This window comes from Phaethon aethereus, assembly GCF_964289735.1.
Source record: "Phaethon aethereus genome assembly, chromosome: 6".
NCBI classification, from domain to species: Eukaryota; Metazoa; Chordata; class Aves; order Phaethontiformes; family Phaethontidae; genus Phaethon; species Phaethon aethereus.
The window spans coordinates 1,603,763-1,624,611 of NC_138580.1; the positions used below are offsets into that span (position 1 = coordinate 1,603,763).

The 20,849-nt window shown below is 51.8% G+C and overlaps 1 protein-coding gene across 1 annotated transcript in view; it reads right to left on the reverse strand.

The window, feature by feature from the left end:
- Nucleotides 1–14,583, reverse strand: part of KCNJ3 (potassium inwardly rectifying channel subfamily J member 3) — a gene marked incomplete at its 3' end in the record, with an annotated part of 51,560 nt that extends 36,977 nt beyond the window's left edge. The window contains exons 1-2 of the mRNA XM_082001752.1: nt 13,806–14,583; nt 8,128–8,344 (exon numbers count right to left, since the gene is read on the reverse strand). Coding sequence (XP_081857878.1) covers nt 8,128–8,344; nt 13,806–14,483 — 895 coding nt within the window. The 5' untranslated portion in view covers nt 14,484–14,583. The remainder of the gene's footprint in view (nt 1–8,127; nt 8,345–13,805) is intronic.
- Between the last annotated feature and the right edge of the window lie 6,266 nt (nt 14,584–20,849).

The window sequence follows — 20,849 nt, forward strand, 5'->3', positions numbered from 1 at the left end:
TATTCCCTGCCCAGCACTGCAGCAGGAGAAAGCAACACCCCTCGCAACCGCGTCGCGTTTGCTCCCTGAAAAATTCAAGCCCTTTGCCTTCCGCACGTTTTCAACCAGCGCTCGCACCACAGCTCCGACCCGCCGAGGCTCGGCGTGTGCCAACGCCGTCCTCCAGCCCCCCGGGAGGATCTTGCCCCCCGCCACCCAAGCCCAAGCCCACCAAGCTCCACACGGCTCCAGCTGCAGAAGGGACGTAGCTCGCACGCTCGCGGGGAAGCGGGCATTGATATTTTTCTCGTTAGATACGTTCGATTTCCTGGAGGCACGGCGCAGATTTATATCAGAGATCAAGTTTTAGTGCTCCTGAGCTTTCTGGACGATTGCACATGTCACTCCCCCAGAGATTACTAGCTCATGCTTAGACCTCCAATACTTATTCATGGGAAAAAGTTGAACTAGATGTGCAGACTGATGGTACAAGCTCCGTCTGCGGCAGCACAGGCAGCACAAGATCAGCACAAGAAGGCTTGTTCAAGGAGAATGAATTCTGTTTGACTAAGCGTGAACAAGTATTTTTCGCACAGACATGACTTCTGATGAATCACCAGTTATTCAGATTATATATGGTGAAAGGAAAGCTCCTGCAGAGCTCCAGATTAAAACCACTATCATTTTTCTCTCCTCTATCTCCAAAGAGATCTAAGGGAAAAAAGGAGAAAGAGCCATGAAGGCTTTATGCAGTGAAATTCAGTACTTGGGGGAATTGCTGCCTTACGCAGGAGGAGGGATGCGTTATCCAAAACACAACGGCTGCAAGTTATGTAAGGGATGCAGTTACCAAAACTGTTCTCTCCCAGTTGTGCCCCTGTAGAACTAGCACACAAACCCATATGCTTTTGCTACATTTTCCCAGAACCTTAAATCTTTTCATTAGCATTAAAAAATGCTTTTTCCCCCCCTTTTTTAGTCCAGCTGAGCCCTTTGGCTGTGCTGCACCTGAGCAGCAGCTGCAGGAGGGGCGGTGGGAAGCCAGGCGAGGAAAGTCCCAATTTCAGCACATCCTCACTTTGACAGTGACAAACGCGTTTGCCTGCATGACCAACAAATATTGGTTTTTCCACTAACAGATTTTATATAATGGTAGCACTGGAAAAAGATTTGCTGAACTGCTAAGACCACACATTTTAAAGGGCTATTTTATCACGTTTAGGTTATGCTTAGGGAAAAAAAAAAGAGAAAAAGCCACTTGCAGTAAGTAGAACTGCTGAATTGTTCTTCTCCTGTCACCTTCCCATCTAACGCACCTTACTGACTTCTCAGTACTGAAACAGTGGTGGAGTCTCCCTCCTTGCAGATATTCAAAAGCCGTCTGGACATGGTCCTGGCAAAACCAGATCTAGGTGGCCCTGGTTCTGAGCAGATGACCTCCAGAGGTCCCTTCCAACCTCAGCCATTTTTTGATTCTGTGATATTTTGCAGAGAAGTGGTTCAGAGAGATGATTTCTGAGGGAATTTAGCCATCGAGTTATCCCTGGTGAAAGCTGGCTTGGGCTCCCCAAGACCCTGGTCCCCTCCCACCGATGCAGAAGGTGAGGACTCCCCTCATCCCTTGCCAAAGAGCATGACAAATAGGTCCATGACACACGTGCAGGTCCATACTCCACCAAGCCCAAGCTACTGACAGCTTCATGACATCCTCGCGCAGACAGGCAAAGCCAGCACACGCAAGGAGCCACCGATGGTGGAGCAGTGCCGGCGTGTACGGTGCGGGGCAAAAGCCTGCTCTGGACCTTCAGCTCCTTGCTCTCTACCCAAATTTCTGTCCTGTCAATACAATGAGATTGATGATACCTTAAGAACACCAAGATCTGGTCACAAAAACTACTGTAAGACAGTAGAGAAGGAGAGCGAGGGGATGAACAAGGTATAATTTATGAAGTCTACCAACTATCAAGTGATGCAGCTGTTTGATTCTGGTTAGCTCCTCCACTAACTCCAGAGTATTCTCCCTCTCTTTTATGCTCTGCCCACAACACTTTGCCCACATCTGCACAAAACCCCCAAAATCCAAATGGTAAGATAAAAAAAGAATAAATACATTTTATGCTCCACCTTCAAAGCTGCTAAATTTGTGTTGGGGTTTCTTCCAAGCTAAGTGACCTTGAAGGTAACACATAGGAAAAACATTTTTAAATAGCCCTAGAAATTATCTAAATCACATTAGCTTTCAGATCTGTATAGCAGTTCTTTGTTCACTCAAGTTGTTTCAGTTTTGAAATTATTCCCATGTATCTGTTTCTGAGAGAAACCTTCCTATGAAGACCTACAGTTTCATAATTCAAACTATTCATGTTCTTAAAAGTAAAACCACTGGAATATGCCTTTGATTCCATCTCTGTTTATTTAATTAAAAAGCCTGGAAGGCTGTTTGATTTCTTTAATCAGAAAATGATGTTAAAAGGTTTCCAAAATAACATTTAATGAGTTTTGAAAACGGATGCATATACCATTCCTGCCAGGTTTCTGTACGTTTCAGGTTCTTATTAACTCTTCTTTTTTTTTTAGCAATTTCAGCAGCTTATCAGTAAGTCGCAGGATAATACCGTGATTTTAAAAGGCTACATACTCCTACATGCACGCAGAGGCAAAGCCCCAGAAGGGGAATCCGCCGTAAGAGTCAAAACTCTTCTCCCCATGAACACCACCGGGAAGGTTTGCTGACAATGGAGCTTAAAATTCTCCATCACAATAATGTGAAATCAGGACAATAGGTTTTGAAAATAAACACTTTGAGTGTTCTTCAAAATTATATGTTATCATAATAATGGAGGGGTTGAATATATATCAAAAATAATCCTAAATGATTAGCAATTACCCTTATGAATCACAACCATCTCCGAGTTCTGAAAAGCCATTTGAACATCTCATCTGTGAAAGTCTCCCGTCACCGACTGACACTCCAGAAAATGGGAGTAAAGCAAACCCCAGAGCCAGGGCTGAGCAGCCTCCCGCGTTCCCAGGGAACAGCCTGGGGTCTGGCGCAGGTTTGACCTCAGAGCACGCCCCACGCATGCGGTCAGGGGCCACCCAGGGTCACCTAAATCATCTGTGGCCGTAACTTCTCCCGGGACCTCCTAAACAAAAAAAAAAACCAAAAAAAAAACCCACCAAAAAACCAACCAACCAACCAACCAACAAACCTGTCTGCTGAGATATTTTGCTTCTGTTTCCCAAAAGAAAGGGCTGGCCGGGAAGGGTCACCTCCCCTCCGGGAAGGGGAGCTCAGCGCCTGCCAGGAGGGGCCAGAATCACAGAACAGTTTGGGTCAGAAGGGACCCTTCAAGGTCATCTAGTCCAACCCCCCTGCAGTGAGCAGGGACGACTTCAACTAGATGAAGACCCGGGCTTCCTTCCCTCTGGCGATGCGCTGGGTCTGCTTCCCACTTTCTGCATGTTATTATCTAAACAACGTAAAAGCTGTAATTAAGGAGGCTAAGGAAAGCATAAAGAAATGTTTGTATTTCCAGAAATTAGAATTTCAGTGACGAGGCAGTAAATTAACTTAATCAAGTTGGGAAGCATCTATGAGACATCATTTTTACATGATTTAATGAGAGAAGGCATCAGAAATAGTGATTTTAATCAGCCAAGTGGGATTTATATGCAAGAAGATCCTGCTTAAACAACTCATTAGACTTCTCCAAAAAGTCTTTACTGTCCCTGCAGACAGGCAAAACAAGATTTATTGTATATATTTACTAATTCTCTAAATCCCTTGGTAACATTGCATATCAAAAGTCAACTGATTAAAGCAGAAAACAAAGTCAAAGAAAAAAAAAAATCTTTGTAAGCACCTGCTAGAGCAAACCAAGAGGCTCTAAGTCCCTATCAAAAGACAGAGCTGACTCAAACCAAATGCTATTAGGACTCCTAAATCCCTATTTATTATAAACACAAGGGCTCCGTTAGAGTGAGAAATACTCAATACGTACTAATACTTTTTATAATTTGTAAGACACTTGCACCCCGGCCCACACCAGACAGCAATACCGCAGGACTGGAACTGGAATAACGTGGGAAATGGCAAAGTCAACGGGATCCCTCGGACGACTTACCCTGCAATGGTGCTGTCCTGGCGTACCCGAACTGACGTGATATGCCTCCCCGTGGCACCCCTTCACCATACGTGAAGGCAGAAACGCGACGGTATTGCTAAATATACTTTGAAATAATGATTTATGGAATAGTTAAAGACTGAAGCATTTCAAAGCACATCGAGAGCCCCGAATCCACCCCACCGATCCTTCCAGTGACTTTAATTCTCCCTCTCAGGTTTCATCTGTGGAAGCAGAAGTCTGCGTTTATTTTTTACAGGTATTTCTGCCGCCTCCAGTTCCAGACCAAAGGCTGCTTCTGTCACGTCAGTAGGAACAGAAGAAAAGAAGTGCTCAGAGTATCTCGTGAAATAAATTTTTTGTTATTTGTTAGTATTTGCACACTGCCTAATTCTTGGTGCTGGGGCCAGCGGACGTCCGCAGGACGCGGGAGAGGCGAGCGAGGAACTCGGTTCTTTGCAACGGATGTCGTAGATCTGGGCGCAACTTCACAGCACTTTCCAGGCAGACACAGAAAATAATTTACTTGAAAAACAAACCAGGAGCGTAGGCTGAAAGCACTGGCTCCCCCTTTAAACTCTGCAAGTTGAAGAACTTTGATGAATATCAAAGCCTCTCCTGTTAAATATGCCACAAATTACCGTTAGGAAAGATGCAGGGGAGGACCCTCGAGCAGCCCGGGCGGGGGCTGCTCCGCCGCGCCACGCTGTAAGGACGTGGCAGTGGGGAGCAAACCGCGCAACTCCTCTGCGCTGCAGTTCTGGGGTGGGTGAGAAAACAATTTATCTCCGTGGTATCAATGGTCGTCAAGTCAATTTTACAAAACAAAAACCCAACCAAACAAAAAACACCAAAAAAAGAAAATAAGAAAGCAGCTTTAGAAAATTGGCTGTATTATAAGGTTGCTTAATGAGTACGTGCAGGAGCCATGTTATTTTACCAGATCCTCTCAACGGGTTGTCGAGTCAGGAGACGCGGCGCAGAAGCCAAGCAGCACGTCTAGTGCTGGGGGAAAGTCTCCCCTAAAACTGCTGCTCTGCATCTACACATCTCCCCACTCGGGAATGAGACATCCGAGTGAAAGTAACTGTTTCTATAGGGAAACGTGAGAGCTGGAGTCCAATTTTAAACTCAAAAAAATAGTTCCCAGGCAGGCCTTCCCAGAAGGTGCCCTAATGGAGAAATGGTCTGCAGCAGCACAGGGACACAGCCGTCACGCCACCAGCACGGGAAAGGGCACGCATCGCTACCCGGCTTCAGTTTGGCTTTCGGACCTCTTGCCTTTGGAAAAAAGACCAAATGCCAAGACTGCCACATCGTACAAATTCAGCCATTTTCATTGTGTTCTAGTACTGAAATTGAGTCTTCTGAGTTTCAAAATCCAATTCAGTTTCAATTCAATTTAATGATACAAACGGTTGATGATTTTTTTCATGCAGTAATTGATAGGAGGGTAACGGATAAGCACTACAGAGGCACCTTCATAGGCTGAAAGGTAGGAAGTTCTTCACTCTGCAGTGAGCTTCTATTTTAGTCCTGGGATGCAAGAGAAGCCCATCACAAGAACGGGGCTGTAGAAGAGACGTGCTTTCTGGAGGCTGCTGTCCTACCTGCACAGGTTTCACCCATAATTAAATTAAATACCACTCCCAGTAGGATTAACAGAACATTGTGATTGTGCTTCCAAACTCAAAATGCAAGGCACCACAGCTGAGGTCTAAGAGAGAAGCCCTCAGAAAGGACTTGCACACCCCCAGAAGGGCTGATGGGCAGGCAGGAGCATCGCCTGAAGTACCGGCTGGGCTGATGCTGGCAGCACGAGCTGTCCCACACGTAACTCAACCTTCCTCCCCGCTCAGCCTCGGCTCTGACCTCTGCTCCTTCTGGGCTCGACTGCACCAGACACGAAAAGAAACCCTGAACCCTTTCCCGTTTGGTTCAGATCAGTCCTCACTTCAAACACTCGCAGCTGTAATTTCAGCTCACTTGCAAATCACAGTGTATTTAATCTTCCTCCAGCCTACTTCCCGCAGGCTACGTCTTCATCATCCGCAGGACTCTCCTGAACGACACACAGATCAATCGGGCTCGCTCAGCCCCTGTGAGACCCACCGGTACCACCACCGCTCTCTCTCCAGCACACGCAATCGAAATTAATTGGAAAAGTCTTTTCAAATGTATGACCTACTCACTGACTTTCCAAGGGAAGGAAAAAAAAACCCCACATCATTTTTACACCTAACCAAAAATAGCACCCTGCTTTCCAAACAGCTGCAAGTTATTTCTGTTCTTTCCGTGACAGCAGACATCTAAGACTCGTACTGCACTTCTGACATCATCTACACGCTACAGCGAGGGCAGGTAACTGTCTTACACCGAGGAGGAAGAAAAACCAAGTCTCCTACCGGCTTTATCTACAAAACATCCAAAGCACAAGCTGCAAATTATTTTATAGTATTTCTAATAATCCCCTTCAAATTATTGCTGCTCTTCTGGGGTGGCTGTGGGCTGTTAGGTGCAAAACCTAAGTTAAGATAGCTTAGACGGAAGGTTTCCGCAGGATATTATTTCCACAAAGAGGAGGAACCTATGCTGTGCAACACGTGCTACCAGCGACGAGGCTGACGTCTCCCGAGCTTCAGCCAGCCCAGCTCCAGCGGTCACGCTTCACAGCATCGGACTCAACTTCTCAGACAACTGCCTCCAAATTAAACCCCTTTTACCTCAGCGGAGCTATTCAGGTACGTGTCCCTAACGACAGTGTCCCGTTCTTCTTGCCGCACAAGGAACGATCGTACGCACGCGCCGCACGCGCTCGCGTACGGGGATCGCCCAGTGTCCCCAGAGCAGGACCTCTGTCCTGCCAAAAAACGCGCTTTGGCTTCAAGGCGACTGACGGGGGAGGTGGGAACCGTCGTACCGCTGCAGGAGCGCCAGGACGGGGAGACGCATCCCGGCTTTCTGCCGGTTTTAAACCTGCTGAGCGTCCACCCTTCCTCTCTTAAAAAACACAGGGCATCCTTTAGATGCGGCCGCCCCTTCCCTCGCGTCTGTTCCCGTCCCCCCCACCTCAGCCGGGCTCAGCAAAAGCTACCTGCTGTTTTTAAGACAGAGCACATTTTGCTCTGTTTTTCCCATCTTATAAAACTAGGTCACAAAATTTGCAAGTTCATACGAGTTAGGCTTTACAGATCCAGAAAATATCCCCCTTTTTTTTGTTCTGTGTATAATGTCTGAAATATTTACAAAAATACCCTCAAAAGTATACAAACACGCCACTTTGTTTTAAAATTCTAATGAGTTATTTACAAAATCCTTTTTCTTCCATCATCGGTGTTTTGAAACAGTTCTGCTCAGGGGGGACAAAAAAAACAAGCTGGAGTTTTCCGGTCTGCACGTCAGCCCTGAAATCCTAAGCCACGCCGAACAGCAGGGAGTTTTCTTGAAATCTCGGGGAGTTTTTCTTAAACAGCCGGACGACTCCCCGCTGCTGCTGCCGCCGCCTCCGGGGGCCCGCGCCCCGTTACCCGCACGCCGCGGCTCTCCCAGCGTGCCTCCTGTGCTAGCAAAGCCGCCGGGCCACCGGCACAGGGACCGAAAAATGATCAAAGATATTCCGATGGTCCCCGCTAAGCGCTCCCCTGCAGCGCGCAGCGGCCCGGGAAGCGACGCGAGGCAGCCGCCGGCTGCGGGAGCGCCCGCGTCGCAGCGCCGCAGCCAGCGCAGCGCGACCCGGCCCGCCGCCGCGCGCCCTGCCCGCACCGCTGAGCCAGGGCGGCAGCCGCGGCGCAGGTTTCCCCGCCTCGCTGGGAGCGCCGAAGCGCATCGCCTTGGTAACAGACGCATTGCCAAAAATCCCTCCAACATTCGCGCTCTGTAGGAAAAAGACTGTCTCAGAGCATTCCCGAAAACCTGACCGCCGCGTTGCCTTAAAGGGCACTCCGAAGCACCCATCCGAGCGCGGATGGCGAGACCTGCGGGGCGGCATCTGCTTCGCGGAGCGTTGGCTTCCTCTACTCACCCGTCGTCTCCACGATGCCCTCCAGGATGACGACGATCTCAAACTGCTCCGTTTGCATGCTGCGCTGGGAGAGGTCGTAGAAGGGGCTCTTGGCATCTATCACGTGGCAGATGGTGAGCGGGGACACGAGGAAGAGCTGGTCGGCCCCCGTGCTGAAGCCCACGTCCAGCTCCAGCTGGTCGAGCGGGAGGAATTCGCCCTCCGGGGTCTGGCGGGACTGGACAGGCGGCGAGGGGAGAGACAGAGAGAGACGTCACTGCTGGTGCAGCCACCACCGAGGCACCGCGACGGCGTCCCGCGCCCCTGCCAGCGCCCGGCACACGAGGCAAGCCCCGCTCCAGCCGCGCGGCCATGAAACGGGTGGAAACCCAGCACTGGCCGTGCGGAGCAGGGCCAATTATTTCTAACGCGCATCTGACTGCAATTGCAGCTCACCGGCACAGGAGCCCTGGGAAACCGCCGGCCACCGACACCAACGATGGCTCTGCCAGCGACCCGCAGCGTCACCCACCAGGAGGAGAGGAAGCCGGTGCACATCCAGCCCGCCCTTCACCCAGCTCCGCGTGCCACCCCTTGCTCAGCCAGCGTGCCCGGAGTGGTGTACCCGGGCGGGCTCCCTGCCGGGGGGCTCAGGCAAGGGGACATCTTGCCTTGAGAAACCCAAAACCTCACAAAACCCGTGTCGCGACGCAGCGACCACAGGTGAGGGCTCGCAGCCACCTCCAGGGTCCCTCCCACGAGGGACCATCCGCGAATGGAAACTCCTTGCGGAAAGCGGCAGCAGTTAGATTAACCGCTGGCTTTTCCCGTAGAAGACGGTTCCCCTGCGCCACTGGCGGCAACCTACATCAGCCCCAAATCAGCGCAGCGCACAGTTCTCCGGGGAAGTTTGCAGATCGCTGCCCTTCTGACAAAGGAAGCCGGAGGGGGGGATGCTGTTACCGCCTTAGCTGGAGCTGCCCGCTAAGACACTATAAACCGCAATTTAACAGCTACATAACGAGTCCATAAAATCACGCCTAGGGCTGAAACCTCAAATTCAGCGCGCCGGCTCGCGCGCCCGGCTGCAAGCTACGCCTCGCGTCGCTCGTCCGTAAGGAGCACTGCCATCAGCTCGGCCCTGCCCCTCCCCGGCTTTTATTCCTTCTTTCCGTGTTATGAATAGGCAGGAACAGAACATTATAGCCCTTCCTGGTCATTATTTGCTATTCAGATTTTCAAAAGAAGTTTTACAAACTGTTGTATTCATCATACACAGCCAAAACCCGACATTAAATCCGTACTTGAGATGCGTTTCCATCCTTCCCTACATTTTGAGCTGATGTGAAACTTCCCGTGTTGAGCAATACCACTGACTTGAATTTTTTTAATTTTTTTAATGGCAGCAGGATTACACTTGCAGGAAGCAGCACAATCTTTCCTCTCACTTTTCCTCTGTTTCCATCCCCCGCGTCACTCAGATACGCCGTACGTACGTAACTGGGGGGTAGATGCCCCGTTGGGCAGGGACCAGCGTGGCCGTCACCTCCGGACTATCAGCGCTCCTACGCGAGACAGCAGTGGCTCCCAGAGAAACCAGTCCCGTGCCTCCCATAAAAAAAAAGCCTGGCACTGGCAGTGGGAGGATGCTGGGAGCTCCCGGGGCAGCCCCCAGCGAGGGGTGCAGCTGCGGCCAAGCCCCCCGGGCACGGGGCTGGGAAGCGGTTGGGAGCCTGAAAGCAAAAAGCAGCAGACAGAGCCAAACCGGATTATGTGCCTCGCTCAGGATTTGGTTTCTATTTTTAAAATTTTCCCTGAATGGTGGCTGGATTTGAAGGAGATCTAATCCCAAAGAAACAATCGTGTGTTTCACTGCCCTGAAGTTTTGGCTAAGAAATGTGCTTTAATTTTTGTGTGTGAAAATCCAGATTTATCACACCTGCCTCTGCCACCCCATCCTAGCATATGCCATGCAGTTTTAAATAAAGACATCCGAGCCAAGAAGCATCTAGAGCACATCTGCATAAATATCCTGCCTGCGGGGTTTTGTTTGTTCTTTCTTTAGAGAGAAGTCTACTTTTCAATAAAAAGACAAAACCACAAGCAAAGCACCAAATAGCACCCGTAAGCAGGGCAAGGGGCAGCTCTAGGGAGGGAACCGCTCCCAGCAGACAGCCCGCACCCCTGCAACATCGTCATAGCCACGGGGAGGCGAAGGCCGGCCCGTTTCTGGGTGACGCTGTCACGCTGGGGACACCGAGACCCGTCCCCCCAGCTCGGCTTTGGGACAGAGGGAAGCGGTGGCCGCGGGTCGGAGCCAACGAAATGCAATTAGGAGCTGCATGCACCAGGCTTCGTGACGAATGCTGATGGTTTGGGGAAGTCCTTTAAAGCTCTGGTTCTAAAATCATTGCTAGTTCCGCTCTCTGGCTCCTCTATTTAGGTCTTCAGCTGCCACCACTACTGTCCAAAATGTTTTGGCTTTACATGGCACTTGGCCATGGATGCTTCCCGAGGAACACCCAGCGGTACCTGCCCCGAAATCTCAGTCCGAACCAACCAGCCAAAAACCCCCTACCAATGCACAGGAGAGGATGACAAAGCAGGACGAACTATTATTTTGGAAAAAAAAATCTTATATAATGGACATCTTAACAGAGAGAATAGTGATGAAAAAGGAGAGTTCAAGACAACGTGGTACTTGAAGGAGACAGCAAAATCCAGAGAAACATGCAGAAACTACGGATGAGGGAAGAAAACGATGGGAAGGAAAGGTTAAAAACGGGTGGGCTGCTGCCTGGGTGCCACGAGCTGAAACCGCTGCTGCAGCGCCGGGGAGGACCCTGCTCCCTCTCCCACTCCCACGGCACCGTCACGCTCCCACCACTCGCACTGGAGCTCATGGGATTCCCAGGGAATCTATCACGTCCGTCACAAAAACCTCCTGTTTTACAGCTGCAGTGAAATCGGGTGTTACATCATTCAGCTGTGAAGTCATATACACGAAGTATGATTGCTTCTCCGCTGGGGGAATTGAGATAAGGATTGAGAGCGAAAACGTTATAGACAAACCAAATATTATTCTACAACTACCCCTGAGTTACAGGCAGCGTTCAACTGAAGGCAGGGTGTGAGAACTCCTACTGTTGGCTGTTTTGCTACTCGAGCCAATATATTTGTAGGAAGAAATGACCTTGAGTGACTCTTTTTGACTCAATGTAACGTAGAGAGGCAAGTACAGGGCTTCAGAGTTTCACTCAAGTTCTTTACAATCCTGGAAATTCATTTAAAAAAATGATTATTACAGTGACTGAGTCTTCGTACTAACTTGACACTTTTAAGGCTTTGTATTTGTTTTTTCCTCCAGTATGGTCTAAGCTTACCAGGAAAACTAATAAATATTAAAAACAGCGTATTGGGATTTCGAATTTTACAGAGGTTTTGCAAACAGAATAACCTTTTACCATAAAAAGGAGCACTTCAGCAGAAAGTCTGTGAGCAGCCCTACAATTAAGTCTGCCCTCCCGGTTTTGCAATAATCCTGCAATAAATGTTATATGCAAACCAAAGCAGAAACACCGAATCCCCCTCTGCTACACGCTCGTGCTCCTGCAAGCCAGACAGACTGTCCGTGCGTGGAAGCACCCCCAGGAAGAGGGGCCACTCTCCCTGCTGCAATCCTCTTTTTCCCCTCTTTTTTTTTTCCCAGGAAGCCTGGCCAAGCACTGCTGCCCCACAGCAGCGAAAGGATGCACCGTGCAGAGACGTCGCGCAGGGGACGCGCAGAGCCAGCTATAACTGTATCCGTGGGAAAAACACCTTTTAGCCCTTCGTTGCTCATCTCGCTCCAGCTTTACAGCTGCCGGTGCCAGAGCTCCTGCGGGCTGGGCAGGCAAGGGGCACTGCGGGATGCCCGCAGCACCGCGTGCCACCACGGCCACGATGCAGCCGCCGGCAGCGCCCGCGCCGCTGGCATGCCTGACGAACGGCCCTTCCCTCTGCCTAACACGAATGAAGCCCCGCGACGTCCGGGCAGCGTGCTTCGCGGGGTTCCCTGGGCTCCTCTCCTTCTTGCCAGTTTTTTACACAGCTGCAAAAACTTCACCCCTCTGACTCCAGCACTGCCATCGCAAAACCATGAAATGATGGCTACGAAGGTGCTCTTTCACATATTTAAAGTTCAGGAAATTTTTGGGGGCCACACTAAGTTTTAAGCTCCAACTTTTAAAATTCCCCCTGCCGCACCTCTGGATAGAAAAAGGGCTAATTTCAAAATTTGTAATAGAAATGACTCATTTTGATTCTTTAAAGCTGTTAAAGAGCTACATGAGATGTGACGGTCTGACCTCTCCCTAGTCAGGATGGCCTCGTGGCCCAAGGCAGTTGGAGGGGTCACCGTGGAGCCCTCCAAATGCAGGATGATTACTTACCGGGCGAATTGCACATCATTCAATTTACCCATATAAACTTCTGACACGAGGAAACAATCAGGGGTAGCTCGTATCAGGGAAAAGCATAACTGGGATTCCAGCTGATTAATCAAAAAGAAAAGAACGGGAATAGACGCCTCCAGGTCAGCTGCAGCGAGAGCATCTTCACCGATGTTGGTCCCCAGCTACAGCAATCATCCAGGCAGGGCAGGCAGGAGACAAGGGAAATTTTGGAGATTCCTTACATTCCTCGTCCCCCCCAGCTTGTTGAGCGTGAGCACTACCCCTCCTTTTGGCCACAGACTCCCTCACGGATTAGGGTGCAGGAGGGGTTCTGCAACCCTCACCGAATACAGCCACGATCATGCCTGCAAAACCTCCGTCAGAAACACGTATTTGGGTCAAAATACGACAACTTGAGAGGCCTCTGAGCAAAACGCGCTTGTGCTTTGCCGGATCTGGGCACAGCAGACGGGGGATGAGCATCCCTCCACAGGGAGCAGCCAGAGGAGCGGGGAAGAAAGCAGGGCAGCCCTCCAAGTGAGGTCCCCCCTGCCCCGGGCAAGGGGACCCTGCCTGCCCCTGCAGAGCACCCACACGGAGGGCAGGGCACCCACACCTCCCGCCAGCCGCGGAAACCTGCGGGATGCTCTGCCTGCGTCAAACGTCACCCGAGCCGTCCCCTTCCACCCACACCACATTTACTTCATCTCCCCTGTGAATATGCGGCCGTTGTAGCAAGCCTCGAATAACCGCTCGATCTTCCCCAGACATACAGGGCCATTAGCACGATTTTTAAATGTCTAACCTTGGCATTCTGCTTTTCGTGAAGTTCATGCACCTTATAAATAAAGTTCTGCCTGACTGGACTCACCATTGCCCGAAAGCACAGAAATACGCCCGGAAGGCAAACAGCTTTCTTTTAAAATGCACACCAGGGAATTCAAGCTACAAAGTATTTACTTGCGAAAGAAATCTAGCATTTTATAGAAATACATAAATATGCATGTAAACCCAGTGCCAAATGTAAATATTATCCTACAAGGCTGCTGGTAAATCAGGCAATTGAGAGTAAATCTGGTGCCTGACGGCTGAGCCTGCAGAGCATTGCCAGGACACGGAGGCCACCCTGGGCAGGAGCGAGGGATGGCCAAGCGCTCCGGCCGAAAGGGCGCTCGGAGGGGCCGGCAGCTCCGGGCAGCGCGGCAGTGGGGACGCAGAGGGTGTCCGGCAGTGGCGGTGGAGCAAGCGTGGCAGGACCGCGCTTACCTTGAGCAGCTTGCAGCGGATCTGCGCGGAGACCATGTGGCTGTTGCGGAGGTTGCCCACCCTGAACATGAGGGTGAGCTTGCCATCCCGCATGGAGATGGCGGCGTGCTCACTGAACATCAGGGTCTCGGCCCTCTTCTTGGGCTGAGACATCTTGATGAACATGCAGCCGATGAGGAAGGCGTCCACGATGGAGCCCAGGATGGACTGGAAGAGGAAGAGGATGATGCCCTCGGGGCATTTGTCCGTGATGTAGCGGTACCCGTAGCCGATGGTGGCTTCGGTCTCTATGAAGAAGAGGAAGGCAGAGGGGAAGTTGTAGACGTTGGCCACGCAGGGGGTGTAGCTGTCGTCGTGCGCCTTGTTCAGGTCGCCCCGCATGTAGGCGATCACCCACCACATGGAGGCCATGAAGAGCCAGGCCACGGTGTAGGTGAGGATGAAGATGAAGAGGTTCCAGCGCCACTTGAGGTCCACCAGGGTGGTGAAGAGGTCCGAGAGGTACCGGCTGGTCTCGCCGCCCAGGTTCCCGTGCTGCACGTTGCACCGCCCGTTCTTGTCCACGAAGCGCTGCCGCTTCCCCCGCGGGGCCGCCCGGGGCGGGGGCAGCCCCCCGCCGCTGGCCGAGGTGCTCACCACCTGGTACTCGTCGCCCAGCTTCCGCCGCAGCGCCGACATGCTCCGCGCCGCTCCGCGCCGCTCCGCGCCGCCACGCCCCGCCGAGCCCGGCCCGGCCCCGCGCCCCGGCACAGCCCGGCCCGGCGCCGCCGCTCTGCGGGCGCGGAGGCACCGCTCTGCGCGGCCGCCACCCACGCGGAGCCGGCGGCAGGGGCGGCGCGGCCCCGGGCAGGGCGGCCCCCGCCCCGCGCTCCGCCCCGCGCAACGCCCCGCGCAACGCCTAGGGCACCGCCCTCCGCTCCGCCCCGCGCAACGCCTCGGGCACCGCCCCCGCGCACCGCCCTCCGCTCCGCCCCGGCGCACCGCCCTCCGCGCAGCGCCCGGCGCCCTCCGCATCCTGAGCGCCTTCCTCCTCTTCCTCTGCCGCGCGCAGCCCGCTGCCCCTCCGTGCCTCCTCCTCCTCCGCGCCCGGCCGCGGAGCCCCGGGAAGCTGCCGGGGGGGCTGAGGGACGGTGGGGCGTCCCGGCCCCTTCCTCTTTCATTTTATGTCTCTTTTTTTGTCGCCGCGGAAGCCGAGCGGCGCCCCCAGCGCGCGGCCGGGCCGGGCCGGGCGCCCCCGCCCGCCGCCCCTTCCCGTCCCTCAGCCGCGGGGAGGAAACTGCGCAGGGTAACGAAAAGGACGAGGAAGGCTCGCGTCAGCAGAGATAACTGACGGGATTCAAAATATATGGTAGTAAAAGCAAAAATTGTGCCAGCTGGATTGCCAAAACAACAGACAGAAAGCTGAAAATGTTTCTTTATGTTTTTGTGAAAAAGCTAGGCGATGCAGCCGTACCACCGGGCACGATGCCCACGCATGGGTATTTCTGGGTCGTGGGGTCAAGGTAACTAGCGCAGGGGACTTCTAAAATTGGTGGGCGTGAGTATCTCTCAATCGCTAATAGCCATTTTTAATAACTCTGAAAATGCTGGGTAAGTCTCAAGAGATTGTAAATAAAGAGCAGAAGAAAACCAAGCTCTGGTATTTGAAAAGAGTGGCCAGCCCTCATACCCACCGCTCAAAAAAGGAGTGACGGAGAGGGGTTCTGGAGGGCAGCCGTGAGAGGATGAGAGGACGGGAGACGGCAGCAAGGTCCTTTCACGTAGCAGAGACCCACAAAGCTCAGCCCCTGCCTGGGGATGGGGAGGAAGCGGAAGAGTTGGTCCAAAAATTCAGACAGGTACACATTTTCAAACTGCGAGCAAAAAAAACCCAACAACATCCTGGAAATTGTATCTAGGGTGTGGTGGATGCTCACCCACTGGGGATTTTTAAATTATTTTTAAAAAATAAAATAAAAAAGTAAAAAGAAGAGGACGATCAAGTTCAGAGAGGAAGCGCCTGAGGTCAGCCCGGACCTGAGTTAAGCAGCAGGGCCAGAAGCAGGTCACGGCCATGGCACTGGCCGTGGCACCGGCCGGGCTCGGAGCCCTCGCCAGCACCATGTGGGAAGTTACCTTCATTTAGCAACATGCATCTTGTGCGCTGGAAGAAGCTACGTGTTGAGGAAGGTTAGAATAATGCCGTTTAAACGCCAGCACCCAGGTCCCTGCTGCACGTTCTCAGTGCCCCATTGTAAACCGTATTTCAGTAGCCCAAACAGATGGGCTTTACCACGAGGGGAGACACGATGTCCATCCTCCTTGTTACTGTCAGGCTGTTTGTAATGCACTAATTATTCTGGCTCTTTCTGTAATAACTTTAATACAGTTTTATAACAGCTTACACAAACCTAACAATGTTTTTCCACCTGGTATTTTTCTTCAGCAGCTCGTGCTGCTGTTGTGTTTCCCTGATAACCCTTCCGGTTTTTGTATGGGTTTTCTCCTTTCGGTGCATGATTTTCTGAAGAGACGGTGCTCCAAGAGGCTACGCAGAGCAAATTTACATTATCAGCTGTTGGTCATGTTGCAAAGCAAAATCATACCTGATTTTCTAACCGTTACCGCTTCACCTTCTTCAGAGTTAGTTTCCTAGGATTTTCTCTGCCATTGCATTCATCTTTCAGATAGTTTTTTTTTGTAGCGAAATGGATTTACTTTTTCCAAAATGAGCCTTACTTTGCTATTTTCTATTCATGTTTAATCTCTCAAGTCCCCTACCTTACTTTTCTTCCTGCGGTATACGATGTCTGTTAATTTTCCCCCACAGCTAATACAAGTGCTGGGTAAAGTTCATCCCAGCTACGGCTATGTGATGTTATGCTGCCAGAATCCTCTGCCGGCCCCGCTGGCCTCTCCAGCTTCCCCTCTCCTCTACTCGGGTATTTCTTTTTTTCTTCCTACAGCCCTCCCTGATTTCCCGGGCTGGCCTCTCTCGCCTCTTCTCTCCCGTCTGTAGGCTAGAAGTACGCAAAGATTTTATGTTATTAATCACAGTGTTATGGTTACAGAACTACAACAGTCTAAGGGGAGCTATTTCCTTCTAATTACTGAAATTAAAATCAAGATTGCTTTTGGGGAGACAGGCAGATTGACAATGTACTTGTTCTGTCTGTCATCCGTGGTGAGGTAAGGAAATAATGTGCGTGGAAAGGAAAATGACAGACATTAGAAAAATACCCTCCATCATACAAATGGTCTTGGCGACAAGATCACCCTGCTCTCAAGAAAACCCTGGATGAGAGTTACTTTCTCCCAGCCCGGGGGCCAGCGTCTGATGGAAGTCCTTCCTAATTTCATTAGGCTGTAGCTGCGGGACACGGGAGCCAACTGTGACTGAACCTCTAACTCCTTCTGATGTCCGTGAGGCTATTCACTTCATGCCTGCTTCTCGATTCAGCCCAGATCTCGGCAGCTACAGTTAGAAAGGAAAAGCCCAGAACGCTCTTTCCCCCATCCAAACCACAAGCTGACTGATTTTTTTTCTCGGCGATTAGATGTGCCATTGATGCAAACAGTCCTGCCACCAGGATGGGAGGAGGCGATCCTGAAACACTCATTTGGATGCAAAGCCGCTCGGGGAACCCATGTGGGGATTTCCAATTCAAATTCAAATTCAGGTTCTGAACGTTCTGGGGTTGCGGAACAGAAAATTCCACCATGAATCATCAAATCAGTTCGTGAGCAAATGCACACCAAAATCGGAAACACAAGCTAACGAACTGCAAAGTGGGCTGAATTTCGGCGGCGTAAGCGACGTTTCGGGGTGAGCATGGATGGACCGGACTGGGTGCGGGGCTGCCTCCCACCTCCTACGGCATCAGAGGCTTCGCGTCTCCGCGAAACGCTGTGGCCGCGGCAGGCGCCCTCCGGCTCCCGGCGTGCTCTCCGCCCCGCGGCAGCCGTCAGCTCTGCCCCCCAAAATCCAGGTCACGGATGCGAAAGCCTGCCACACGGAGCGCCGTGCCACCCGCAACCGAGCGACGGGCCGCGGTGCCGCGCACCCTGCTGCAGCGGCGGCACTTTGCGCCGGCGCGCTGAAGTAATGGGCTGGTTTCCGCTCCTGCGGGACGTACTGGGTAAAGCCGGAGTAAAACCCATGCGGTGAAAGATAATGTCAAGTACAAGCGCAAGCGTTAGGAAACGCTGCGGTGGCCTACCTGAGAAGAGCCTTCTGGACTGTGACGTTTGATGACCACGCGGTCATGGTCACACCGTCCCGGTCACGCTCGTCTGTTGGAACGTTTGGTTACAACTGAAGACTGAGAAGGAGAACTGGAAGTGAAGCTCTGACCCTGTTGAAGTCCAAGGCCACTGCCTGCAGCCAGGAGGGTTCTCCCGCAGCAGGAAGGTGCAGGAGGAGACGTGTATCGCTGGCTCTAAAGACGCGGCACTTTACGACTGGCTCCTTCGCCACGAGCCGGAAAACCACGGTAACAAACAGCAGCGTGACAGTAACTGAAACCGTTTTGCTGACACCGCCCTGTGACAGCAGAAATACGGCAAACGAGCTCGCTTGCAGCGGTGCTCACAAACCAGGAGCCACAGCCATGGCGCGGCGAGGTCAATCAACATCTCCTTCTCTTCTAACATGTAAGTCACAACCGACATTAATTCATGTATTTGCTACACGGTTCCTTTTGGCGCGGCAGGCAGAGCCGCCGCCACCCGCAGCCACCCACACGGCTTTCAGGCGCCTGGAATTCTGCCGGCTTCAGCGGAACTACCGCTGATTTATGTCCAACCAATTTGTAGCAACATCAGGCTTCAAAACTTTGAGCTGCCAAATGCAAATGGACACAAACATTACTTATTTCCCCCTGCTATTCTGAAGCTAACGTCAGTTTTACGATTACTGGTAAAACCCGGAAAATTCAGAATGCCTTGTATTCACTTTCCAAACTTAGAATACTTTTATCCCGTTTCTGCTGGGCTGAGAAGCCAAACGAAACATTTTTGTGGAAAATGCAGACTGTCTGACACGATGGCCGCTGCTGCCTTTGTGTCGCACTCAGGTCTGGTTTACTCCTTGAATTTTCCTTCTGGGAGGCAGACGGACAGGGCAGGGAGCCCGGCACGGGTGTGCGGAGCCGAGGCAGCCTTCGCTGCGGCCGCTGGAGAAGAAAGACCGAAGGTGTCCCACAGCTCTCGCCAGCGCTCACAGCACAACCCCAGTGTGGCCCATGTACACGTGTCATAGTCCGATGTTCTCTCCTATCTCACTTTTCATATGAAAAAACCTAAAAACTTGTCTCGACCAATATGGCAAAAATACTGGTCAAAAGATGGTCTTGACCAAAAGAGTACTTCTTCCAATGTGGAGGTTTTTTCTCTGTCCATGCTGCTTTCAGGCTTTTTTTTTCAGGTTTTAAAGTAGCTGCTGGCCGTGCCGAGGCTCTCCTTGCCGAGGATGGATTTCCTCCATTAAGAGGACAGCATTATTTGGCTGGAGGAGGCATTAGGTTGCCCTGAATAGATCGTCAGAGCTATCGATTTGATTGCAGCGCGTGCATTTGCGTTGGCACTTAGGAACATCTGCTTTAACGATTGATGCCCATTTGCTGCTTTGATCTTGTGAGGTCACACATACACCAACATCCAAAGGGGGAAAAAAAAAAAAATGAAGTGTTTCTTCACATGCGGCATGTACCAACCCTTTCTGCCCTGTGGGACTCCTCACAAGGTATCGGGGAAGCTAAAAATATACCTGGGTTCAATAAGCAGCAGGGGAAATGCAATGAAGAACTATCCCAGAGGAGCGGGCACACAGACACCATCTCCAGTGGTTGCCCCAAGGCACAAGGGCTGGATGCTCTATCAGCGTTTGGGAGACTTGCCACCGAATCCCGTTTCTCCTGCTTCTCCCTCCGTACGAGTATTTACCCCCCAAGAGCACAGGGCTCCCAGTGATGGGAACCTCCGTGTCCTGCCCTGACACACGCAAGAAGGCTCTGCAGAGGGATCTGGGCAGGCTGGATCGATGGGCTGAGGTCAACTGTATGAGGCTTAACAAGGCCAAGTGCCGCATCCTGCACTTGGGTCACAACAACCCCATGCAATGCTACAGGCTTGGGGAGGAGTGGCTGGAGGTGCTGGCTGACAGCCGGCTGAACATGAGCCAGCAGTGTGCCCAGGTGGCCAAGAAGGCCAATGGCATCCTGGCCTGTATCAGCAATGGTGTGGCCAGCAGGAGCCGGGCAGGGATCGTGCCCCTGTACTCGGCACTGGTGGCACTGGCACCTCGAATCCTGTGTTCAGTGTTGGGTCCCTCACCACAAGAAGGACGTTGAGGTGCTGGAGCATGGCCAGAGAAGGGCGACGGAGCTGGGGAGGGGTCTGGAGCACAAGTCTGATGGGGAGCGGCTGAGGGGACTGGGGGTGTTCAGTCTGGAGAAGAGGAGGCTGAGGGGAGCCCCCATCGCTCTCTACAGCTACCTGAAAGGGGGTTGTGGTGAGGTGGGTGTTGGTCTCTTCTCCCAAGTAACCAGCGATAGGACAAGAGGGAATGGCCTCAAGTTGTACCAGGGGAGGTTTAGGTTGGGTATTGGGAAAAATTTCTGTACGGAGAGAGTGATCAAGCATTGGCACAGGCTGCCCAGGGAGGTGGTGGAGTCACCATTGCTGGAGACGTTCAAAAAACATGTGGACATGGCACGTCAGGATGTGGTTTAGTGGGCATGGGGGTGTTGGGTTGATGGTTGGACTTGATGATCTTAAAGGTCTTTTCCAACCGCAGTGATTCTGTGATTCTGAGTCTCACGTAGATGCTTTTTTTTCACATTTTTAACTCAAAATAGTTCAGAGTAGAGGTGGTGCCAGAACAACACTCACTGAGGAATAAGATGGAATTTATCGGTGAAGATGCTGCACTGGATGTACATGTGCTAATAACCAGAAAGCATCACCAGATCCATATTTCTTCCCGCTCACTGCGCTTAACCTCCCTCGTAAACCAAAATTACAATATCACCAATTGAATTTTTGAGAGCCACCGTGGTTTCCTGT